We start from the raw sequence: 27825 nt of genomic DNA, 5'->3' as shown, positions 1-27825 counted from the left end.
TCCAACATATCTTTAAGAAGAGAGAGAAAAAAAAACAGAGTTAGATTTCTCTTAGCCTTCTCTTTCTAAAGCTGAGTAAACATTAGATTCCCGTCAGCCCTTTCTTCTGTTTTGCTGAGGTCCCTCTGAATGGAAGCCTGCCCATCTGGGTGTTTGACTGCTCCCCTAGTTTGATGTCATCCCCAAATTTGCTGAGTGGGTTTGGTCCCTTTGCCCATGTTGATGATGAAGATGTTAAAAATTACTAGAGTACTGACCTCTCTAAACTGCAGGAATAGCTATTTTTTAAATGTTTCATTTCTACAGTATTCAGCAGCAAGCGCCGAATGAAGATTTTCCATGCTATCATGGAAGCATACATCGCTGTTACTTATGACTGTCTCAGGGTAAAAGCTGGTAGTCTTATCACATATTCAGTCTGTCAGAATCCATTTCCATAAAAGCAGCAGCCAGACATGATTCATATGGGATTATATGGCTGGCTGTTGAATGTGTATCTCTACATATGTATATATGTGTCTGATTCAAAATCCAATGACAAATCAGCATAGGTTCTTGTTTATAAAAATGAAAGACATTGTGGTCTCCTCATTATTGTTAATCATTTCCTTGAATGACACAGTGGGAAAAGTTGAAATTGCTACCAGATGAGAAATTTTGTAAAATCATTTGTAAAATGATGGCATTTCTCTAATGTTTCCCACATATTGTTCAGTGATCACCTTTATATACATTTTGTAGTACATGAAGAAAAAAAGTGATGGAGTTGCAGATTTCCATGGCAATAGGTATAATTCTGTTTCCTTTGTTTCGTGAAGCTGGAACTTACCAGCACAGGGGCAAAGGATTTTTCTGTTAAATAGCAACCATAGATTTCAAAAGCCTTGAGTTATACAGCATTTGGTCACGCATCTACAACTTCTACTACACCAAACAACTTTTGCCAGTGAGAAAAAACGCACCCCAATACCCACCTGAGTTACTGTCTGAAAATGAAATGAAAACAGAAAGGTTGCCAGCTGTAGGATGTATTAGGCTGATGCAAGATGCAGTGATTTACAAACACTTATATGTTTCTCCCTTTCCAATCTGGGTTCCTGATTTGCTTCTATTTTTGCTACATTAGTAAACTAGCATCAGTAACAAAGCAAAAATTCACTAGCTTCATTTATATGCACAAACTTGGACTGTGATTTGTGAGTCTTGTCTCTCATTTTAAGTTGTTTCTGGACCAAAAAAAAAAAAAAACCAATCGAAATATACGTTATGTATATTTATTTAGAATAGTATGCACTGCTTTTGAATTATTGCTTATTGCAATTTTAAAACTGAGCAATGTCAAGAATTCTCTCGCTGTATCTATCTATTTACATGATCATGATGTGATCACCATGTGTGTGAGCATACGCAGTGGAAAAAATAGCCCTTTATTTTTATATACCAGCTTCTCAGTCAGTTTTCTGTCTGTGAAGAGCCCACAAATGTAATGGAGCTACTAAAGTAAATATTAAATGAAATATGAATAAATTACTTTAAACTAATATGTGTACGTGTGTGTTCATATGCACAGGCATATTTTTTTTAGCCCTACATACAAAAGCATAGCATATTTCAAAGCTAAAACTTAATATTTTATATTCATGTACATTCATGTGCTTTGCACGTGTATAACAATGTATGATTCAAGATGCATTTGTAATGTTTAAAACTAAATAGTTAAAAGTAACAAAATGTGTTATTTTTAGAAGGTATTGAAGGGTCAGCTAAGAGGACTTTATTACATGATAGTCATTTTTATGTATTCTGGGTTTGCTATTTTTTTTTCTTTTTAATTGAAATGTCTTTGTATGATATATAAAACTAACTTCTGAAAATGTCAGAAAGTAGAGGTCAGCAAGACTATGTGTTTTACTGAATATGAGAGTCAAGCACTGATAAGCTTAATAAGGAATATTCATGAAAGGTTATTGATGATTATTGTTTCAGCAAGTATTCAGAAAATTGTCTTCTTGTCATTTTATTAAAGTTCATTGGTACCAACAATTTCTATGTACTGAAATGAAATAGCTAAAAGAAATGTGATTTCCACAAATGTGTGTAATTGGAAACTACTGATCTGTTTTAAATAATAAAAGAAAAACTTCATAAGAAAGCCTGTGAGGTCCAAGACATTTGGTTTATCAGAAATAATGAAATTCAAATAACTATGCAGTGAACACACTTAATACAGATTCTATACCTCTTTGCCAAAATACTTAGGTAATCCTTAGAATTCCAGTTTTGCAGCTCCTAACTTACTCGGGTAAGGTTTCCCATCTGGGATCATTCTGAGTTCATCCTTATTTCATCTTTCTTGCCACATGGTAGAAAGAGGTTTTCAAGTCTGTTCTCTTCTGAGAGACAATTTTTCATGCCAAGAATTTTTCCATACCAGCTCTAAAACTGGCCAGAGCAGCTTCTATGAAGTCAGAAAGGCTGTCCTTCCAGTGCTGTCAAGTAAAATACTGGGGACTTCTAGTGTCCCAAATACCTTTATCTTTTGGCAAGCAACACTGTGAAAAAACTAGCATACTTTGAAATCTTCTTGAAAACATATAAGGTTGAGGTCAGGCACAAGCAGCTTTTTCAAAGAGAGGAATACCTAGCTGAGCAAGGAGAGAAAAAAACAGACAGGAAGGAGGACGAGACTGTAAGTCATCATTGATGGCAAGCCTCACTGTTTTTAACTGTGGCTTGACAAACATCATGAAAGAGAACTTTCTGGAATACCATAAATCTCATGTTGAACTCCCCAGGAAACACTCCTGAAGATCGTAGGGGAAATAGTGTCAAAAGCCTTCCTGAAGTCATAGTAGACAATATTCACTGCTCTCCCTTTATATACCAAGCCAGTCATCATTGAAGAGTATCAAACTGATCAAGCATACCTTCTTTTTGCTGCATCGTCTTCCTAAGGACTGAGGTGAGGCTGACCAGCCTGTAGCTCCCTAGGTCTTCCTTCTTGCCCTTCTTGAAAATAATGGTATCACTGGCTTTCCTCCTATCTTTAGGGCCTCTCCTAGTCACAGTGCTGTTTTGACAAACCTAATAACATCCCTTGTACTTTACTGGCTACTATTAACTCCTTAATTCACTGAACTCCTCTTAGCCCTCACATCATTGTCTTGTATTTTATATCGCCTACTAGCAGACACTCATAATGATGCACATAAATCACTGCTTGGTTTTGAAATGAGGCAAAGCTGTAAGTGAACATTTCAGTAATGAACTGCTAGAGCCAAATGACCCCTAGAACATATCTTCGAAAGTTAAGCTAATACCCTACAGTTTAAGCTGATCCCTGTCAGTGCATTCTATACCATCTGCCTTCAGTTTAAGCATTCTTGAGTCAATGCAGTGAATTGTTCTACAACTGATTTATTTCCATTTTTTACTTTATTAAAATGTGTAGGGATGTAGTGTTACTGTGTATTTTGTTTTTCAGTTTTATGTGGGTTTTGCTCTGATCCTCCTCATTTCCCACCTGGAAATGGCTATACCTTTTCGCAATTGTATCAGTATTACGCACCTTCAAAAATCCTGTATTTTTACTTTTAAATCCTGAAGACTTTTCTCTGGGTGATACCGCTGAGAGAAATTTTATAGTTCCACACAGTCTTATCTTCAAATGCTGTTTATTTTCAGATCAGCAATATATGCAAAATCTTTTCCTTCATCTCATCTAGCACCTCTCTTTCATAAAAGCCCCCATTTCATTGTACCAGAAAGGACAATCAATATCTGCAACTAATGCCTGTGCAATACTGAATTCTTTGTCATATATATACACACACATATATATGTATTTATTGAAGAAATTATCTCAACCTCCTTGCAATTTCTCCTGAGTCTTAGAGACTCCTACTATTTAGTTGTGTTTGTATTCACTAAGACCTAATGTATAGTTAGGTTTGAAACAGTCTCACTTCTGTTTATGTTGGCATCATCTCCTATGATATTAATGAACACTTCTATGCGATGAAAACTAGATAAAGTGTTTCATATATTGCCTATGTATATTACAATGTCTCAAACCTTGTAATGATCTAAGAACATGACTTTCTCCCCTCACAGTAATTGGTATAGATTCCATAGACAGGAAACTTCTTTCATGAATTAAACAGAACCATAATTCTGTGACAAAATATGAGTGAAAACGCATATTTTATTAACATTCAACAAACATAATCCCAATGCACTGTAGAATTCAGCTAATTTTCTCCAACATTAATCCATTCTGTCAAAAAACAAAGTGATCTATTATGAGCTTCTTTTAGAGGAAGTAAAAAAAAAAAAAAAAAAGAGAGGAAAAGAAAAGAAACCAAATACATTTCTGCCAGAAAAGGAAAGAAGAAAAATGTCACAATCCTCTCTCTTTAAAGTGTGACCAAGGAGATTAGGAAAGGAAGAAAAAAAAACACCAACCAAAAACTAGCCCCATTGAATCTCCCTTCAGAATGCTTTTCTTTCACCATTGCTTTATTATTATTCATAAGTAGTGATATTCCACCACCAAAGAATAATCATCATCCACCTTGGCACTGAAGAGTGGTGGTGTTATTTTGAGAACTTTTCCTCCGTAATTGACTAAAAACCTCTCTAAAAGGTCATAATAAACTTAGAATAGATACTGAAAACCTGAATGCTAGAATTACAAAGGTTGAAATCATGGAAATTACTTTCACAGCTAGCTTTCTTACAAGTCTTTTCAGAAGACTTGTGAGGTCACGTATTGATTGGGTTTTTGCCAAGACTGTTCTATCAGGAAGAGCAGGCTGGATAAAAATGTAAAAATAAACATACACAATGCTTAGCAAATAAATAGTATGCTGATGCCTATATTTGTTTCTATTAACAGTAGGCACTTTAAAGTAATGAACATAGTCCAAGTAACACATGACTATTTTCTAAGCAAGCTAAATGATTATGAACAAAGGTTATGGGGAAATTATAACCAGAAAGTAATTACTAGTAACACATCACCAAAATAAGGAACATTCTCATTGGACTTGCACGGGAATATAACCCAGATCCAGTTTTCAATATCTTCCTAGAAGTTCTGAATCAAGGAACAATCTAGTTATTAGACGTCAAGAACTTACAAGAAAATATGAAAGTGGGTCAATGAAGAGACAGAATTCAAAATGTCAAGTTGGAAAAAATGTTAGAATGACACAATCAAATTCGATGAAAACCTGGGCAAAACACTGTGCTAAAGAACAAATAATCAGCTTTGTAGTACTGGATGGAAACAGTTTTTTGGAGAATAGGTCTATGTGTCATAGCACGGAAGTCGAACATGGGACAACAGCATCTGCTTTTATAAAAAAGGCAAACATGGCACTTTTTTCCTGGTCATTTCTGAAAACTTATTAAAACAAGCACACAAACTTCTTTCATCCTGCTTGTTCTCTAACCGAGCTGATTGATAGCTGAGCTGGTGCCTCAAGATGCTACCCTCTTAGATTGTGATTCTTTAGTAATTTTTCACTGCAGATACACCAGTGAGAAGAGCCTGTGCTATTCCACTGTCAGCTAATGGACACTTGAGAAATTAAATACATTTTTTGACCCCTCTTCCTTTTCAAGGCATAACACACAAAGCAAACTTATTTTGAATTATAAAGAAATTAAAAATCTGAATAGTGGTATTTAATTCATATTCCCATACTACAATTCTTATTAGTCTTATGTGACCTAGTTCTTTTATTGTGTTTCAGAAGAATGTGAAATGGGCTGGGTTTTGTTGTTTTGGCGGTTTTATCCATAATAAAGTAAACTATTTTCAGAACATATCTGTAAAAAAACTGTCTTTGTTGCAGGCTAAAAAATGGAATGAACTGTATATTGTTCAGTTCTTCTCTCAGGGCAAATGTATTTTCTGTCACCTTTAGCATTTTGACTTTTTTAATGCAAAAGGAAAATGAGAGAATAATATGCTAAACAGATCAAAGCTCAGAACCCTAATACATTTAACAGGCTCCATTCTTGGAATTATATTCATTATTGATATCAGAGTGAAAAATCTATTCAAGTCAATGGAGATAGCCTATGGGAATTAAAAGGAAATTTACCCTAAGCCTTGTCTCACAAAAGAACAATAATGAAAAATATGGGGAACTACTTACAGTAGTAGCACATTAATAGATTTATATTTTTATTTCTATTTTAATCAACTAGTCCTTAAGAATTATAAAGTTGTTACTGACAATGCAAAGGCTTCGTATGAGTTAATATTTTTGTTATTTTGGATTTGGATACAGGAAACAAATGTAATGTTCACTGCGTGAAAGTTATCTTAGCAAAGAAACACTCTGGAGGAAACTGGAGGAAACCTAACTGCTAGGTATATCATGTCAGATAACAAAAATGTTTCAGTTATGGACTTTTTATTCACACATACAAAAAAAATCGAGTTGATGTGGGTTTGATATATGCATTTCTACTTTTCTTTTTACCCAAGTTCTAATTACATTATCAATTTTCTCCCTCTTAAACTGGGGAAAAAAGTCTGGATTATGTTTTTGCATTTCCTAACATCTAATCAGATTTGAGAAATATTGGTAGAAAAATCATTCTAGATGCATGGTTTATTTAATGTTAATGTATTATATATGCTAATGTATTATATATGTTTAGTTGGGTATAATGCTTTTACTTTTCTCTATATTTCTATACCTAGTGATAAGGTCAGTTCATAGATGCAAGACTGCAAAAAAACACTCAGTGAAATCATAGAATGGTTTGGATTAGAAGGGACCTTTAAAGGTCGTCTAGTACAACCCCCCACCACAGGCAGGGACAGGTTGCCCCATCCATCCTGACTTTGAATGTTTTCAGGGATGGGGCATCTACAACTTCTCTGAACAACCTCTTCTGTTTCACCAGTCATTGTAATAAATTTCTTTGTTATACCTAGTCTGAATATAGCTTTAGTTTAAAATCATTGCCCCTCATCCTATTGCTACAGGCACTGCTAGAAACTTGCCCCCAGATTTCTTATAAGCCCCCTTTAGGTACTGGAAAGCTGCAAGAATGTCTTCCCAGAGCCTTCTCTTCTCCTGGCTAAACAACCCCAACCACCTCAGCCTGCCTTCATAGACAGGTGTTCTGGTCCTCTGATCATCTTTGTAACCTTCCTCTGGAAACATTCCAACAGGTCCATGTCCTTCCTGTACAGAGGACTCCAGAGCTGGATGCAGTATTCCAGGTGGGGGTCTCACCATAGCAGAGTAGAGGGGGCGAATTGCTTAAAATTCATTCCCAGATCAAACCAAGCAGGAACTAATCATCTCAGAGCAGGAATAATGATATAACTTTAACCACCAGATCAGTCCATGGATTTAGCTTTGTTATAATTAACCACAGTCACAATGGTTCCCTTTGCTAGATTTTTTTTTTTTTCCAGAATTCATTCCAATAGAAAATATTGCCTATTGACTCAAAACTGTAATTTACCTTTTTGGTGAATAAATTATTAATAAGTCATCTGTGTATTGAAGTTACATGATTTTGTTTTTATTATTCAACAAAGTTACCCTTGTTAGCTTTAATATACTAACATGGTAAGATAACTTAGAAGATTTTTTATTACTCTGATCTCCACAATAAAGGAAATTCTCTGCATCAATAAACTTTAAATTCTCAAGTCTCCCTAAAAATAGAATTCCCGTGATTAGAATTTGGAACTTTTTTAATGAAGCAAATGTTTCTGCAAGCTCTTCACTTCATATGGAATAGCTTTCAGTAATGATCTGCATCACTGACAAATTAAATGAGAAGAAAAGACATTAACTGTAGACAGGAAGTAATTTTGATTATAATTCTTAAGAAAACAATGCAAGTATTACAGCAGATTGATCTGAAGCAAAATATCTGCCACACGTCAGTGGGTGTTAGTACTCAAAAATGAAATATAGCTCTTTGGGTGGATAAAGTTTCTGAAAGTTGGGAGATTTTTATTACAAAATAGCATGAGTTTGTACATATAAAAATGGCTTTTTTTAATATGGCATCATGATCCTTAATGAGGAATCCCTAGGACTCAATCATTAGTCTGAGGTAAAGGATCCAGACCTTAAATACCTTCTACTCTATAGCTGAGCTCAGAAAATGTGGGGTTTTTTAGGCACACCCTTTCAGAGTATTACCCTCATCATCCTGGTGTCTTTCCTGATCTTAAGAGGTTTTCCACTGTAAATCTGCAGACATAACTAATCCTTCAGTGTTGATTCTTCCAGACATCCCCTGAAGAAATTATGCCCCAGAGAATCATCGCAATATGTTAGATACCACTATTTTTATGTATTTTATCTTCTGTAATGCCAGTGATACAAAATATTTGCATTCTCTTTTCTTCTAGAGAGAAAAAACATAAGTTATACAGGTATATCCAAAGAGGATGTCCAGGATGCACAGTCCTCCATCCTTGTTGTTTTTTTTTTTTATAGCTTAGCCTAGTCTTTCACTCTCATCCATAGTCCGTTGGAGACAGAGCTCTCTAATAAATTTACATTCCTTCTGTCAGGTTTCTGTGCCATAGCTCTTGCACAAATGGACACTTAGCATGCAGTTCACAGTTTCAGTTACACAAAGTCCCCTGGACTGGGAAAATTTACTCTTGAGGCTATATCCTGCTACTGGCGATGAGATGGCTCCACTTTATTGGAGGATTAGAGGATTAATGACTCTTCATTGTTAATTCTCTGCTGGTTGTCTCAGATTTTCTCTTAGAATATTTCTGGGTATTCAATCCAATATGCGGGTTAAATGGCCACAAAGAAATGTAATTGTAGAGGGATTTAAGATTTCAGGCATATGTTAATCTGTCGTTTTCATTTTAAAAAATAACAAAATCCTGAAAGCAACAAGAATCGCTGCAGATAAATAGGAAGATATTTCTATCCCTTAATTAACCTGTGCTAATGAGCCTATATACCCAAATACATTTTTGCAGCCTTTTCCTGAGCATTCACAGTTCTGATGCTTATAATACAGCTTAAAGAGCAGTATAACAGCAATGGAAATTCAGGAAATACTGTCTTCATAACAACATCCGTTCAATTTACAGTTTTGAGAATTTCTGTCAAGTATGGTTATGTGTGATCTTCCATTAATGTTTGCTTTGGTTTTTAGCTCCAGACCAGTCTGTCTGAACCAATGACATTATCCAAGTCGATCTCACTTCCTCGTAGTGCGTATTGGCATCATATCACCCGACAGAACAGCGTTGGAGAAATCTACAGTTTACAAGGCAAGTTCTTTATAAGCAAATGCCATGTCCATTAGCTTCTTTCCATTTGACCAGAATTCATGAAAATTGCTTTTTATTTGCACTGGTTGTTTTCTCTCCATTTCTTTTTGTCAATTGTCAAGAACCTCAGCAGGATTCCCAAATTTACATAAAACTGGTTTCTTTTAGTCATTTTGTAAAGTAATGGTGAAAATAATTCCCAGAATCACCACATAAAGCTGGGTAGGCAATTTGGCTCAATGTAGCTTCTCAGTAGCTAATGAATGTCAGGTTGTTTTAGTATTTTCTTCTAATAAGTTTGTGTATGTATTTGGGCAACCTCAGGGTGCCCAATTAAATCTACATAAAGTTGCTATGACTTGCAAGATTAAACAAAATAATTCTAGGAATAAGAGCTATTTGTGGTGAATTTGCTTGGGATTAATATGTAAGAACTGTTGATTTGACTAACTTGCAGTTCTTCTGTATACATACCATCCTTTTGTGCTTCCAGTTCTTTTTCACCTGTTTAGATTCTAAGATATTTGTTTAAGACTTTAAATGCTATAGTTAATATAATTTGATGATAATGGTGATGATTCACTGGGCTTAAGGTGAAAGTGATTTGTACCTTTTAGGAAACTGAAATCATTGCTACATTTAAAATGTAGACCTCAGTTAATTGTATTATGTTCACTTTTAAAAATAACAACCTACCATAAATGCGTTGTTTTGTATTACTTGAAAGGGGCTTAAGGATTTCATTTCACTTCACTTTTAATAATGTTTGCATAAGCAATTTACATTTAGATAGCTCAAAAACAAGAATATCCAATGCAAGAAAACACAGTACATATTTTCATTAAAATAAGTGAAATGCAGTATCAAAATGAAAGACACAAAGTGTTTTGTTTTGTACATTATCACGTAAATTAAAATCAGCAGGGGAGCTGTGAATTCAATGGGTGACTCATTAAAGGGTACAACATGTGTTTCCCATCATCACCCATACAATAAAGATAAATTTAATTTCTAATCATGGTTATAGTCTTACAGCTAAATACCAGTAACAGAAAAAAGAAAATAATCTTCCAGAAGTCGTTGGTGAAAAAAGTTGTGCTTCAGATCACTTTTAAAATATTCATCATATGACTGGTATTTCTTCATGATCACAATAAAAAAGGAAAAAAAGTAGTTTATTTGTAGAGATGTCAGAGTTCCTCTCCTTATGATCTTGATAGGTCTTGCCTTTGGCAGAAAAGTAGTAAATGTTTTATGGTATACATGAAGATAAATATATGGAATGTTGTTCATTTTCACAATCTTTTGATTCATATAAATGGCCTTTTCCATAAAGGAAAGCAAAACTTGCTATATCAAGTAATAGTTTATTATCTACACCAACTAGCTTTGCAGGATGTAACATACTGGAAGTGTATTATTAAAAATGCAATAATTTTACTTTTTAGAAGTATGCAGATTTTATTCATGAGACAAATATTTCAGAACATAAGATTTTCATTTCTCTTACATGTACTATGATGACTGAAACTTGAGGAAAGTTGTTGACTTCAGGAGAGACTATTTTAGTTTTATCAGTGGTCTAAGAAATGCATCCAGAGGACAATTTTGTCTCCCTATGGTTGCAAACCTTTTACAAGCAAGAGTATTCATTATCTGTAATGAAGATATCTTTGAACCTTGCTGCTGCAATGACTAATTAAATGCAGTGTATTTGTATAGAATCTGAAAGGAGAGCAAAGTACACCTTTTCCTCCTAATACCTGTTCATACAGATAGTCTACACAGCAGATATCTACCAGTTGTCAAAGCATCAGCCCACAGGATGCTTCAAGATGTGGGTGGAAAGTAGACAGTGAGGGAGAAGTTTGCAAGCAACCTTCAACCCTCATATTAGTACAGCAGCCAGATGAGAGTAGCTGTTGCAGATGGAAAAATCATTTACTACCACTGTGAGCTTGAAAAGGTGAGTTATACCTTCAGGAAGGATATGTTTTCTTTAGGGAATAATCACAGAATCATAGAATCATAAAATAGTTTGGGTTGGGAAGGGACCTTAAGGATCATCTAATTCCAACCCCCCTGCCATGGGCAGAGACACCTTCCACTAGACCAGGTTGCTCAAAGCAACCTAACTTATCCTTGGGGTAGGGGCAGCTACAGCTTTCTCTGGGCAGTCTGTTCCAGTGCCTCACCACCTTCGCAGTAAAGAACTTCTTCATACTATCTAATCTAAGTATACCCTCTTCCAGATTATTTGTCAAACTCATGTCTGCACATCATGTGTATTTATGACAAAGCTTTTCATGTTCAAGAAATGAACTTGAAAATTCTACACATTCTTTTGAATATCTCACAAACTCTAAAATGAAATAACTAGAGTGGTCTCTACCTACCTATATTAAGATTACTATCAATATCAGTAAAGTAACACCCTAATTCTCTTTTAAGTATACTGTAAAAGTGTTTCCATAGTGGCAATTATTTCAAACTTGCAGTTTGAAGTGACTAGAATCGAATTAATAACAGCTGGTGATGTATAAGGAGAAATGAATATGTGCTCATGCTACCTTAGATAAATTGGCTCTTCGGGAGTTATTTAGCAGTCAAATTTAACTTAATTAGTAGTGTGAGTTGATCTGATAATGAATATGCTGTAGAGTAAAAAAGTAGGAGCTTGTGTGGTTTGCTTTTTTCTTTTTTTAAAGACTACATTTCACATGGGAAATGGCAATTCAATAAATGGCTATTGGGTTTATCATCTTCCGTTTGCCCATGAAAACACTTACATGTAAAGACCTGAAAAGATTAAAACACAGAACAATAGTAGTAAAGAAACACAGGTTGCACAAAATATCCTAAAATGAGGTGGGCTAGTTTCTCTTTTTATAGAGCTTTTCTTCCATTTGTCTCTTCCTTGCACTCTTTCAGTTCTTGGTTGCTCTGCCAAGATAAAAATAGTAGTTTAATTGTCTAATTAATATTGTCAATAGGAATGACTTGGTGGGCGGCTACAAGTATTCACTTCAGATTTTGCAGATAGTGTTGCAGGTCTGACAGTTTCCATCTATGATCTGCAGCCACTGCAGAGGTTGTGGTGTGGGGGCCTCAGTAGCTGACACAGTGATCTTTCAGAGCTGTGCATTGCCTCTCCTGTCTGTCCAATGGGACATCAGGCATGTGGCAAGCCCCAGTACCGCATAAATAAAAAGGGGAATGGCTGCCATGCCAGAAAATGGCACAAAGTTTTTTAAGGCATCAGGTTAAATTGTAGTCTAAACTTCTGTGTTGAAGTGATTTCACTTAAAATCCCAGCTGATACCCATAGCTTTATAAATCAGTGCCTCTTTCTAAAGTGTGCAAATCGATAATCTATATCTTGCCTTTAATTGCAGTTAAGAAATGAAAAAAAAAAAATCCGTACAGATTTTTAATTATAGTTTAAGTAACAGAGAAAATTGTATATAATTTATTCTTATAAAATATTTTTTATTTATTATTCATAAAATATATATACACCCCATTTTGTGCCTGCATGAGTAAGACTTAAATGTGTTGTACATTTTCATTAATAATAGCTCTGTAAAGTACTCAAGCCCAACATAAAATAAACATTCATTGCTATGTTATGCTCTTCTATACATCAGGATTTACAAAAACACAAAAATTGCAAGTCAAGAGTAACCTTGTGAACTGAAATCATTGTTCAGAAGGAGAAAAATACAAGAGCCATGTAAGCATAGAAAAAAAAAAAGAGAAACTGTATGTATCCTCAACTCATTGTCTGTGGTTACTTCCTGGGATAAGATTTAGCACTGTTTCACAAGATACTAAATATTGACAAACAAAGCACGTCTTTTTAAACAGCCCAAGGTAATGCATAGCATTAATACATGACATTTACTTAAATTTTGCGTTTGAGAGTTTATATTTGCTTAGGACAAGAAAATGATTACAGACTGAATTTTCAGATAGCTGAAATATAGTGTTGTAGTCTTTGCTCTAGGGAATTTGGATAGTACAGATTTTACACACAGTCAGTTTGTGTATTATTAAGCGAATAAGGCTAAATAAAATTTTGGTATGGAAACCTGCATTAGCTTTTTGTATTGCAGTTATTGAAATCCCTGAGGAAATTATGTTCAGAAAATCTAATTACAGTCTGGCCATTCTCCAAGAAATTAAAAATTAAGAATTGCTTTCAATCACCCCAGTTGTATTTGAGTCTGGTTTGTATTCCTTATTTAGACTTTGTTTTTGTGATCATACTTAAAGTGGTGAACACCTACCCGCATAAGCAAGCCCATTCATTTTCGTTTGAGTACTCATGTGAAGGAATGTGTTTGTATCAGAATTCCATCACTAACATCTTACACATTTGTTTTAAGTACATGATCAAAACCAAATCTAGACTGAAATAAAAACAGGCCTTGATGAGGTCTGTAGGAATTTTGCTGTTGATATACAATTATAATTTGTATTTCACACTGAAAATGCAAGAAACATAAATGTGCTTTTGAAAATCAAAACAGAGGGAAACTCTGGCTCATCTTGGCCTCAGTGGGCAAGCCTGCATTGCCCTTTGTCTTTTGGCCTTGTTAGGTGGGAGCTCATCATTCCTTCCTTTTCTAATATTTTAAGTAGAATAACATGTAGTGTTAACCTGTCCAGCTGAAAGGTTTTACATGTACAAGGGAGACAGTTGTACATGTATGATTTCTTCCAGCTACATAAGTTTTCGGCCTTTTAAAAGTAGAAGTTCTGATATATCATTAAAAATAATGAGAGAATATTTGAGTTGCTAAGTATTTAGAAGGGTCTGAATCATCCTGTTCAACCCCCCTAAGCTAATCCTGCAGGAATTTCCAGTGTGGGTTTCTGCATTTCTCTGCAAATTAAACATGTAAAGTGAATTGGAGAACATTTGTCATTTTGGCGTTTCCATTGTTTGTTCAGATGCCCAGCAATAGAGTACAGAATCCATTTCCCGATCTAATCTTGATGCCAGAATAATGTGAATGGCATAAAACGTTAGAATATATCTGTTACATAAACCTGATCACTCAGTAATGTTTCACTAAGCGTCTACAGCAGCTAAAGCTGAAATGCTTTATAGCCTGCCACCTTCCCATTTCCTTTGCTGAATCTCATCAGGACTTACACATTAGTAAATGGAGCCTATAAAATTTGAAGTATGAATAAAGGACACCTGAAACACGATACTTACTGAGTAGAAACTACATTATATAAAATGCCTGTATTATGTGGCTTCTCAAGTCTTATGGGGTAGATTCGATTCTTTTAAGCTTTGAAATTCTGTGCAAAATAGTGCATCACTAGACTGATTTTTAAATGCCATATTGGAAATTCGAAGTGTCTTACTCAGAAACTAGTAAAGAAGAACCTCATTTTGTTCAACAGTGATTGGTATAGCTAATTAAGAGCATTACTGACAAGCTCTGAAGAGTATCTTGACAGATTCCCTTTCATTCTGATAAATGGTTGCTGAGGTAAGATGTTCTTGCAGTTATGAGCCAGGAAAAATGGGGGGAGGGGAGCCAAAAAGATTGATAAAGCATATTCTGCTGTCAAATTCAGAAGTTCTGATTTCATTTAAGCCCTATAGTGCGATGCCCTTTTTCTCAAAAGATGATCCTCTGGTGAGATCACTTGTCAATGAGGTTATTCTTTGCTAGACCAGAAAGCGTAGAAGTCTCTGTAGTCTCAATTTACAACTGAAAGCCCAAACAGTGTAAGAACAGCAGTTAAATATTGTCTGATTGCCTCCTCTCCCCTACAAAAAAAGCCAACAAATATAAGTTCTTTGATACAAACTACACAAATATCTTTTTATGTCTTACCTTAATGACTTCATGAATATGTGATGACACTAACTTCTCACTGTTAGTATGAGAAACAAATCAGCCTTCGCCCCTAGCTTAACTGAACAGAAACCAGGAACCTTTACCCTCAGTTAACTTAAGACTAATTATAGTTATGCTACAGTCATTTGATTTCCCTGATGTATCATAAAATTCAAGGTCCTGCATTGTATCATGACAGCAGTAGTTAATTGAAGTGTAGCGGGAGAAAAGGCACAACCAGCTCCATGGATGCTAACTATCAGCTGGTATGGGATTGTCTGAACAAGAAATATTTGCTATGTTATGTCAAAAAGAAAATGGAAATACTTGTCAAAGGTCAATTTTTGTGAAAAATGCTGGGTTTTTTTCTATTAAATCATTTCACCACTATCTTATTTTGTGTTAGAATCAAGAAGACTGTCAATTCAGTTTTGTAGCTTTAAATGAAATATTTCTATGTGACTAACCAGATTTTCTAATCAACTTATTACTCAATGTCATGGATGATTAAACCCGCTTTAAAACGATTTGGGGCAGGGGAAGCCTACATATTTGTGACATAAATAAATAAGTCATACAATTATAGAATAGTATATTGAAGGGCTGGAAGGGCCCTTCAAAGGTCATCTAGACCAACCCCCTTTGATAAGCAGAGACATTTTCAGCTAGATCAGGTTGCTTAGAACCCCATCAATACCTAGGTAAGACTGATGTATTTTCTTTAGTATCTATTTTGCAGAAAATGTTTGTACTTCTTTTTTCTTTCAATGATTAATTATTTTTAAAGAAAGTAAAACTTATTGAAATTGACACTTCTATAGAATATGTTCACCATTTTTTTAAAAATCTACAAACAATGTAAGTTTTTTAAATAATCTATGTAATGGGAAGAGTGAGGGGATTTTAATGTACCAGCTTTGCCAGCAGTAATGGGGAAAGAAGCCAAGCACAAGGATTTCAAGTAATTGGTGTTCTACTTTAAGTGGAAAAAGGATCCAACCCCAGACACATTCTAATGTTTATGACATAAAATGGGATCATATAAATATTTATTTAACTGCTTGTCTGAAATGACTTAATATTAGCCTACCTGCCTGTTATTTGATTGTTATGAAATTTAAAATACTTTTGTTATGGAAAGAATATTGTAAGATCTCGAATACATTAATCTTAAGTTTCTGTAAGTCTGTCTTTTATGTGTATCTCAGTTTACTAATACGCATCGATATTATGGTGACAATATTTGTGGCACAGGCCATACATTCAGTTGTTAGTACAGACCTATGTATTTTTATGGTAAGGCCGATTTAATCAAAATGGACACCCTATTCAGTATGCTCAGTTTAATCAAGCCATAAGAATATATTTTATAACTTCATACTGAATTTCAGCTGTGCAGAACCGATTAAAAAATTATAGTATTATTCAGCAGAGATTAAAAAAAATGCTAAAAAAATAAATCTTAGAATAGCTTCCATTCTCTGTATGTTCAAAAAAGCCTTTTCATTGTGATGAATTCTTATATCCTGCCAACTTTTTACTTGCTCAAAATGATACATTGTAAGAAACTAAGACAAATTTCACAGAAGTAAGAACTGTGAATAACAATGGGAATTTCCTACCAATGTGGAGTTAGCAAGATTTCAACAAAGTGAAGGTTTTTCATCTTTTCCAAAACTAAAGTCTGCCTGCTTCTTGCAGTTCCATGTTTGAATATTAGAAGTGAGTTTCCTTTTTAGCTGCTGGATACTTGTTTATCCTTCAGAATTCTTTGAAGATGCCTTTCATTGTCTTGAGTTTAAGAGCAAATTAAATACTCTGTTATAAAGCTGCATAGAAGAAAGGAAAATGCAGTATGAGACTGGGAGAGAGACAAGTGAGGAAGGACTTGGTAGAAACTGGATTTGTACACTGTGGAATTCATATTATAAATATCAAAGGTTCTGTACTTCCCTACCTCTAACAAAAGACGTCCACATGAGGTTTCAGTGCAGAATAGCAAAGCAGTGTACTGGAAAGCCATACTTATCCTAACTGCAGGGAGAACTGAAGTCCTAAGTGGGATGAGGCTTTTCACTTTTCACAGCCTTAATTGGACAGTGAGGATAAAATGAAAGGATCCTTATTACTTTCTTTAATGAGTCTACTATTTATGCTATTGTCACTAGGCCAAGTTTACATGCAGATGGACTATAGCAGTTATTTTCTCTGACGAGGTACTGCATGTGACATAATGTGGCATGGGTGGTTGCATTCCCAGAAGCATCCTGCCTCCTCCCATGTGCAATAATGCCATCCCTTATACCAGCCCAAGGAAGTGATGGAAAACCAGCAGCCTGCATGAGGAGGCACAGCTTATCCCCCTGTGCTGGTGGGACAGTTCTGCCCAGGAGGTGTTGACTGAGAAACTAAGGATGCATTTTGTCTCTGCCTCTTGTCCCCCTTGTACTTTCATCCTCATTTAAGGTAGAAGGCAGGGTCTTGTCCAAACTACCTCTGTCACTGGGGATCATCCTCGGTGGGGGCTTCTACTGCCAGAAATGACTCTCCTTTTTATTCTGCAAACTCTGTTGACCTGTGTATAGTCACCTCAGGCTGTTCCCAGAACTGCTTGATATGAGCTGAACTAGGTGCAACTTACAGTCACTATCATCATGCACTTAAAGCAAAGCATCTACTTTATTAATGAATACTTAGCTGAGAATTGGCTAATTGTGCATAAGTGTTTTCAACCTACAGAAGACACATGGCTAGTTAGTTATAGCTATACCACTGTTTTTATCTTTTCTGAATGAAATAAAATTAAAAGATAATTTTGATCAGTTGTTTGCTTTCAGCTTCCAAGAAAGATACTACTCTTCCCCTGGCTTTGAACATTGCTTATTGGTTTTGCATTTCATTAATTCAGCATTTAAATGCTGTTGCCTTTATTCTTTTCACACTATACCTACATAAAATTGTCATGGTTCTTCTTCATGGAAATTAGTGAAAACTGCATGAAGCAAATTTTCATTTTTAACTCATTTTGCCACATTTCCATTGTTGCAAAAATGAGTGGTTGGCATCACTCACAGAATCACCATCAGAGCAAATCATTAGCAAAAATGATTTTAATAGACATTTATAGAAATGTGATTCAACAGAATTCGATAACAAGGCTCATTCTACTATGTACAAAAGGAAACTGGCTTTGGCTACTTTTTTCTTTATCCACTGCTGTTGTTATACTGTTCCAGGATGTCTCAGCATGTTTGCAGGGCTTCTGTTTGTGAGATGACATTCCTATCATCACCAAACATTTGATGTCACAAGCTTTTTATGATAGATAACCTGTTCTGAGAGAGGAAATGGAAATGTATTTCATTCAGTCTTGTCAACTGTCTCATTATTCGCCATTCACCAGAGCGGGTATTTAATTCTGAGAAATAGCTTGGCAGTTTTTCATCCCTTTCATGCCTTATAAAAACACTTTCCTCTGATCAAATATGTGCATTTTGTTTTAAGTGTCAATCTGTTTGTGAAGAGTCTTGTTTTTCTCCTAACTGTCACTATGTATTAACTAAGACAACCCATTCTTAACAAATGAATAGGGTGCGGGAGTGGGGGGAGCAGGGCTGGAGCCAGCAAATACTGAACATTACCTGTACTGGTGAGTGATTTTTCAATCCTAATATATACTGGTTTGTATGCAAAAGTAATGTCTTTTGGCTCTCTAGCACTAGAGTAGGTCTCTTCTCAATGCCTGTGGCTGCAAAATTCTTGTAACTTCTAGACCATAGATCTTCTGTTCATCTAGTGTAAGAATGAGGAAAAGGGGATTTTTTTCTTGAGCCTCTTTATTATTTTGTACTATTTCCTGATTTGCTGACCAGAATTTAATTACTCCATCTTATGCTCATGCTTTGGACTAGCACCAAGGTATCTTGAGACTGAAGAAATATAAAGGGCTCAAGACGTCTCTTCACGTGCTGTTATTACCTTAGTTGTACTTAAAACCTTGTATTGAGCTGTAGGAATGAGCCATAAATTTTGCATTGGTGTTTATTGTGTAATAAAATACCAGGGAGAGGGACAATTTAGCTGTTATCTTAAAGGTGTGACTTTTTTTTTGCTTATGCTGAAGTAAATGAGGAATGTTGCCAAGGACATGCATGATATTAATGCTAGTGTATAACTACTATAAAAAGGTAGAATGTACAGAAAATTTGAATGGTGTCATTGCTATGAATATAAGATGCTTTATTCATTTTGATTAAGTGTTCAAAACCATGCTCAATGTAAAAGAAAACCTTCATAAATAGACAAGAAAGAGAAGTTAATTTGTTGTTAAGGCGTTGGTCTTCAGCTGTTGCAAGTCATCCTTGCTCATGAAAAACAGAAAAAAGTTCTGCTGACCTAGACAAGATGAAAATCTTTCCCTATAACTCATGTCTACAGATCACTGTAGCGTAAACGGGTCTCCCACTTCTGAGCATTTCTTTAGTGGCCCATGTAATTATGTAGAGCCATTTTGGTGGAAGTGTCCTGGGTTGAGCAGCAGCAGTCATTTTTCTCCTTCTTAGGAGCTAGTACAGTGCTGTGTTTTGATCTTTTGGCCTTGGAACAGTGGTGATAACGTCGATGTTTTCAGTTGCTGCTCGAATGTTTGGTCTGGCCAAGGACTTTCTGAGCCTCATGCTCTGCCAGGGAGGAGGGGAGGCTGGGAGGAAGCAGAGATAGGACACCTGACCCAAACTAGCCAAAGAGGTATTCCATACCACAGCACGTCATGCCCATGATGTAACTTGGAGTGACCCCGGAAGGTCTGGTGGGACGGCAGGGTTGGAGGAGGTATCGGTCGATGCTTGGCTGGGGGGAGTGGGGTGAGTTATTGGTCGGCTGGTGTTGAGGTGTTGTATTCTTTCCTCTTGTTATTTCCTTTAGCACTATTATTATTGGTGGTAGCAGCAGTGATTTGTGTTATACCTTAGTTACTGGGCTGTTCTTATCTCAACCCGTGGGAGTTGCATTCTTTTTGATTCTCCTCTCCGTCCCTCCAGAAGCAGGGGGAGGGTAAGAAGTGGGGGAGTGAGCAAAAGAGGTTTGTGGTTGGGTTTAAACCACTACAGGAAGTTAATCTTTATTCTGATAGCCGTGGATTTCTGCTAGATTTTTACATTATTATGTAGATGCATTTTATATGGTAAATATCTGCACATTTGCATTGGACATAAAAGTCATCTTCATGAAAGTAATTTGTTTTTCTTATTTTTCACACTTGTGTGTTAGACAAAACAAAAATAAACTGAGAATATCATTGTGACTGTGGAAATGGTTTTATAAAACCTTCTTACTACCATCACATAGCATGAAATTGTCCCAACGCATATACTGTTGCAGTATAGGTTAATACCTAGAGAATAGGTCCATACCATTACACTGTCAGTAATGCAATATTCAGCCTCAACAGCAGGGGAACGATGATGCCCTTATCTCCCTGAAAACAGCCCTTTGTCAGTAGGAGCTCTGAAGCTAAACTCTGTGACTTGCTGCTTCAAAGTATTTTTTATCCAGAAGTCATAGACAGAATTAGCTTTGAACCCTGGTTTTGCTGACCTTGGAGGAGTAAATTACCTTACTCTTAGAGGCAGTATGATTCACTGTCTGGCTGTTTGCACAGCATTTGCAGTTTTCACCTGGCCGGGGAAGAAACACTGAAATCTGACAGCTATTGTAGCATCTCTCATCTGACAGACAAGCACTGTTCTTCAACCATGATGCTGGAGTATGCGTACAATTTTAGTACAAATTTGTTGTTTCTTGAAATGGCCAATAAAGCCATTAACCCATCAAGAGAATTTTTCCTAGGAGAAAATTATTCAGAATTAGTTCATTGCATTTTATTTGGAATGGAAATAGTTATACGTATTTTGATTATGCAAATGTGCTTATAAGCATAACATTTTTCCAGGTAGTTACAGGTGGGTGTTTTTGCCTTGAGTTTTGCTAACAGACACTGAATACAAAACCCACAGATATATCAATCATTCCCCAAATATACATAAATATTAACAGGATTTCTAAACCTACATAGTGAATAAGCAAGCAAAAAAGTATTATGCAGATCAAAATAAGATATATGATTATATATAAGACGTGTTAAGACAAACCATGTTATAAAATGATATTTCAGCAAGAAGAGTTTCACATAAAGGGTGGCTACAAAGCAGACTGAGACTCCCTTTTTACAAGGAGTCACGTGGAAAAGACAGGGGCTAGTTGTCTCAAGTTAGTCCTGAGGAGGTTCCAGTTGGACACTAGAGGAGACTTTCTCGCCATGAGAACAATCAGCCATTGGAATAATCTCCCAGGGAAGTGGTGGATTCCCCAGTGTTGGATACATTTAAGAATCAGCTGGACAGGGTGCTGGGCTATCTTTTCTAGACCAGGCTTTTGCCAAGAGAGGCTGAGCCAGATGATCCTAGAAGTCCCTTCTAACCCGAGATTCTATGATCCTGTGATTCTGTATATTATCATAATTTACTTTTGGATGCATTGTTGTAGCACATGTTATTTCAATGTGAAACCTCTTCTAAACTGTATAGCTAAAATACATCAGGATATGCCTGATCCTGAATATGTACCTTGTATGTCTTATAAATTATATAATCAATTTTAAATACCTGAAAACTTGAATCCATCTTGAATCCAAGAGTTTTTTCCTCGCAGAATTGTGTGTTAGATAAAAAATATCATTTAGTGAAAATTGGAGTTAAACAAAAAGCCATGTTATCTATCATATTTTTTACATTTATCAGACTTCAAAGACATAAAATACATGGCCTGGTAAAGCATATTATAAATCTCCTTACACCTTCTGTGTCAGATGTTTGTCTTTTATGAGTTGCGCAATGCACATTCTTTGCTTGTTAAAATCTTTTCTACCTTCTTTCTCGTGTAATGTTGTTTTCATTTCTCATAGATCATAAGTGAATTTATTACTTATTAGTCAAATGTCTATGATATCCAAATAGTTGGTGACAGTTGTGTCCAGTGTTCCAGATAGGGTGATAGAACAAAATGAGTACCAGATCCCAATTTGTTATAGATCAGGATAGCTCTGCTAAAGACCTCCAAGTGTGCTTGCTAAAAAGATTATTTGTATTCTTACCCTAGATAATATATCAGAAATTTTTATCTCACCACAGTTAGGTGTCCAGTATATGTTATTATTCTGTACTTGAACTATCTGCTATAATAAATGCAATGATTAATAGTTACCATTTTAATATGTTATGAATATTTTTCATTTGACACTTTTTCTTGTCATCCTAAAATTTCCTTTGCTAGCATATGGATTTATGTTTTGTTTTCTATGCCAAACTGACTTAAAAGTCTTTATGTTGGCATTATGGCTATGTGCAAAATGGTATCGCTGGTAAGTATTTGCTGTGCACTAAATCTAGTGCCTGTGGAGAATGTAATAGGCACATTTACTGCCACATGACAGCTGGAAACCTCTTTCATGAGGAAACTGCACTTCAAGCACAAAGACAAAAAGGAAGCTTTCTGATCTGGATGGTCACTATGAAAGAATTATGGTATCACAATATTGCACGATTAGACTGAGATGCAGATGCTTTTAGCAAGAGTTTCCTGTAAGGTGATAGCAATTTGAGTCTTTTGTATTCACTATGACCATCAGTACAGTGAAAAATGAAGTGATGGAGCAAGAAGGAAGTCTACCTAGCAGTTCACGTACCGTAGTATTAATAAGAATTGTTAAATTGAAAGACTTCATGTCATCAACTGCTAACTTAATGAAAGATGTTCATGGTTGGGTTATTTTTGCTTTCTCATTTTTAATGGGAGAATACCTGCATGGATTTTAATGCACAATTTAGAGATACAAATTATTATAAGTGATAGCAGTGTCTTGATTAAAATATCGCCTTGCTTCCTTATGATCCTCCAGATGCATGGAAATAGGACTGTGATTTGGTAAAACAATAAATCCACTTTGAAAGTGACTACTGCCTGATAAGAAATGCCATGGCTATTTGATTCAGTGTGCTGAACTGACACAAACTTATTAAAACAGTTCAAATTTGTTAAAAATATTTTTATAGGTAGCTTTGTGAAGGCAAACTTTATGCCAAATTAGATACCCCTTGACCTTTATATGAAATCAGGTATTGTCTGTTCTCTATTTGCTGGCATAACACCAATTTAAAGGCATATGGCTAGCATAAACACTCTGCTGTTTGTTCTCATTTATTCAGCATAAGCGAGCTCATGTTATGAGGCCTGATCTACATTCAGTCTGTGTGATCAAATGTGTCTGTGCCTCAATAATATTAGGCAACTTGACCCAAATCTCCATTTTGAATTTTTCTCCTCCCTGCTGCAGCTGTGGGGCTCAGGTCAGTGTTCAGCAGTGATGTGAGAGATGACACAAACGTTTGCAACAAAATGTAATTGTCCTGCTCTGAACCACTCTAACATGTAAATTGCCTTAAATCAGTCGGTTTGCCTTTCAGGTAGAAATTACTGCTTCTTCCTCAGTGCTGCAGGGGTATATGTTTCCTTAGCCCTTTGGCAGGTATAAATTCTTAAATTGAAGTCAGCACTGATATTGATATAACAGTTCATGCAAGCTGAAGGTGTGACTCGTGGGCAAGCCAACAAGTGCTCTGAATTCTCAGGAGCTATGAGTAGTGTTAGTACAGAAAGTACTTGAAATACTGCGAAAGAGCTCTCAGTCTTTCTCAAGACCATGTGTCCTGGCAAAGGCTTCATAAAACAGTATGAGTATTTCCAGATACCTGTGTCCGTGATTTTTTTACAGACCATGTTCATGAAAATCGGAACATTTTGAATATTTTGTAATTTTCTGGGGTTTTTTTGGCTTGGCTTTTGTTTTTTGGGTTGTTTTTTATTTTTTCAATAAAGCATTTCTGTGATAATCTTTTTCTCTTGTCAATTAATAAATCATTTTCGCAGTTCTCATAGCTTATGCTACCAAGCAGGATCTGGCACAGACCGTACAACAGTTTCTTTCTTCTGGAAGAGAGTGGTAGATACATCCCATAGAAATTATTTGGAATAGCTTGTCTCATCTCTGAAATTAGGGGGGTTTTCCCTCTGTGCAATAGGATGATTTGGAGAAATAGTATACATAATCACCACTGTAGTTTTATGTACATGATTGAGATAAAGGCTGTTACTCATTAAACGTTACTAATGTATGATTCTGAAATCAAACAAATAATTATGCTTTAATGTCTTAACATGATTCCTCAAGAAATGTTTGGGTTTATTTGCTTTACAGTTTCATTTTTATTTCTAATACTTGTTTCACTAATGTAAAATTTCAGTTTCATCATTTTACTTGAAAAATCTGACTCACTTCAAGAAGCCAAACATATGCAGAAAATAGCTGAGATACCTCAGAATGGGAGGGAAGGGGAGGTGGGAATGGGAGCATGTTTTCTGAGAATTTTTTTCTGGAAAGAGAACTTTCTAAAAAGTGAATAATTGATATTATATTGGATCCCTCCCACAAAAGAAGGTGTGTGCCAGGATTTAAGGTTATTTTTAAAAACTGCTGTATTTTCATGTCTGGACAGTTTCAGTTTGGATTTGAGTTTGAGCATCTTTGGAAAAAGCAGAAATGCATTAAGCTCTTCTTTTGATTACTGATTGCTGATTGCTTAGAAACAGTGCATTGTATCTGCGCTCATAGCTACAAAGAATGAGCACCTTTATGTTCTGGTCAAACTGGAACAGGACTATGTAGTCTATCATTTATTTGGCCTAGAGGAAGGAGTGTGTTTAATGTAGTGTGTTTAAGACTTTTGTAATCCTATTGAAAATAGAGAGGGAAGAAGAAGGTAAAGCTATATTTCATAGTGACTCAAAAAAATGAAACATTTTGTTGTCTGCCCTGGAATGTTAAAAAAGCACTGTAGTAGCAATAATGTGTAGCCTTTTCCGGGATGGAAGGAACAGAAACGTATGTTCTGCCTTCTGGCAAGAACAATGGTAAGGCATTTATCTGTCAACTCTATGTGTGTACGTAATGCTTCTAGAAACATAGTATATGTGTACTGAAATATGTTAAACTTAAAGGAACAATTCTACAAACCAAAGTCACAATGAAAATAAAAAATATGTTCTGAATTGTATATCTAGGAAAAAGAACATAGAAATGTTCATTTTATAAACATTATGTAAATATTAAGTAGGTTTTTTTTAACTGTGTAAATAACACAGATGGTGTCCAAAGAAGAAATTAGGGTTTTTAAGAGACTATCAAGTAGCTCAATTTTGACAAAAAGTTTTGCATATTAAAAATTATTACTAGATTTCTTACAGTAAGCTAGAAGCGTTAATATAAATTTTCCAAATTTCTTGGGAGAACTTACTTTTTTGACTTTGTGTTATGAGAGAGTGGCCATAAATAATACCACATTTTCAAATATTTTGAGAAGTACAATCATTATCAAATAGCACACTATTAACAGTTCGAAATTGAAATCCATTTCTAAGATATTTTAGAGAAAAAAACCAAGCAAAGAGTATATTCTATCAATAATCATTTGGATTACTCAAATTTACATTTATTCATTTTAAAAATAAAATTAATGTAATAAATTAGAGGAAAGCTTACTCAAAACTGGATTTTAACTTTGAAAACCGCTTGTATTTTCGTGATATAGATCTGCTTACAACCTTATTTTCTCACAGCGCCTGCATAAACTAACTCAATTCTACATCTGTGTTTGGCTAGATTTATATTTGTATCACTTCATTTTCTTATTTGTTGAAATAAGAGATACTTAGAAGTGGTCTTTTGCTTGATCTTTTCACACTGCAGTTGCATTCTTGTTCTTTCTCTTGTGTTTCTTCTAGCAACAACAATCAAAACCAGCTTTGGACCTCTGTACAGATGAATATATTCAATCTATTGTTAGTATATTTTTATGTGATAACTGCTTTGTTATTTTCAGGGTTGTATTTAACATGCCAAGGAGTTTAAGCTCTATAATCAGACCGGAGGAACTATGTGAACAAATTACCTTATCAGTAATCATGCTTAAAGGACTAGCTCACACACATAGATTTCATTGAACATCCGGATCATTAATCAGCTTTGTCTTAAACAGTTTCATTATTTTATTTTCCAATTGAAATTTCACAGCAAAGGGGAGAAAAAGTCATACTGATTTCTACCATGTGTTCTTGCTGTCATTTGAGACATGTGATCCACTGATTTGATCTGTAATTTCCTGGAAGTATAAATATAATAGATGATAGAATTATAATTCTCTTCACTGTGCTAGCAAAGGCCATCACTTTTTACTATAAAACTAAGCCAAAGAAAATGAAAAGAAAAAACAACAAAGCCAAACCCTCTCACAGCACATTTAGCTCTTTATACGAGAAATAGAAATACTGTAATGAAAGACTCCCATGAAAGGGTGAATAAGTGTGAGAATAGCGATACTCATTTCTGTGCAAATTTTATCTTAACATTTAGCCTTGTAATACTAAGTATGCTTTTTTGTTGTTCACATTGAGTATCTATACAAGAAACACGGGTTTTACTTTGCTTTTTGTCATTCTAAATGTAATAAGTTTACAGTGAGATGATATAATATGCACATATATGTCCTAAAATCAAAATCTATCATCAGCATCTCTGTGGTTTTGAACAAAAATAAAGGGTAAATATGAGAACAGTGGGGTAATGACAGTGGGGTATATTACTGAACTGCCTGAAACAACTGCTTGCACCTAAATTTTACCCAAATGAGAATGGAATTTTCTACAAATTTCAGATGTTAGAATAAATCAGTGGAGGACAAAATGAAACCAGAGGAGCATTTGAATATGCAGGATCAGGATAACTTCTTAGTCTGTAATTTATCATGTTACTTTTGCTAGGTATGGGATGGATTATTTATTATCATATTTGAAAAAGTTATATTTTTTTCTCAGAGAGTTTACTTTCCTTCTCATTTATTTAGTCCACTGATACAGCTTCTCATTAAAGATGACTTTATTAAATAAATATTAGCTGTTCCTTTTGCTCCCAGTCCTTTAACTGTCAATGAGTAAGGGAGTGTTCTAAAATCTAAATAATGTTTAGTATCTAGGTCATCAAAACAATGCATGAAACACTCAGTTTCTAAAGACTACAGATGTGGTCCCTCTGGTAATTTGCAAACTTCGCAAAACTCATTGACGTATAGAAAAGATTCCATTTTGTGATCAAAAGCAACTGCTTAAGTGCAACCATATCACAGCTAAAGAAAAAGGTGACATAAATACTCCTCCAGAAAAAGCTTCATACCACTAGACATTAGGTCTATGAAGGAAAATGGAATAGGCTAAATTAAACCAGGTGGGTTTTTTTGGATTTTTTTTTTTTTGTGTAGCATACACAAACACAACATTTTGCATGCCACAAATTAAATCTATTGCAGAGCAATAGGAATACTTAAAGGAACTTCTACTTTGATTCAGTATTCTCCATTATTAATCACTCGTTCATAAACTCGATTGAATTGATCTATCTAGGATGTTGAGAGGAAAAAACAATTGCTGATGACTGCATACAAATCATTTTATCTGTCTGCCCAAGTGCTGAAACCCTTCCTGATCAAAAGTGACAACTTCAAAAGA

General features: G+C 35.2%; 1 protein-coding gene across 1 annotated transcript in view; it reads left to right on the top strand.

Annotated features, from left to right (window-relative positions):
• Positions 1–27825, top strand: part of DOK6 (docking protein 6) — a 243200-nt gene that overhangs the window by 192659 nt on the left and 22716 nt on the right. The window contains exon 7 of the mRNA XM_065669341.1: positions 9175–9292. Within this exon, the coding sequence (XP_065525413.1) occupies positions 9175–9292 (118 nt within the window). The remainder of the gene's footprint in view (positions 1–9174; positions 9293–27825) is intronic.

Source organism: Lathamus discolor, chromosome 2 (assembly GCF_037157495.1).
Source record: "Lathamus discolor isolate bLatDis1 chromosome 2, bLatDis1.hap1, whole genome shotgun sequence".
NCBI lineage: Eukaryota > Metazoa > Chordata > Aves > Psittaciformes > Psittacidae > Lathamus > Lathamus discolor.
This window is presented reverse-complemented; position numbering and strand designations above follow the sequence as displayed.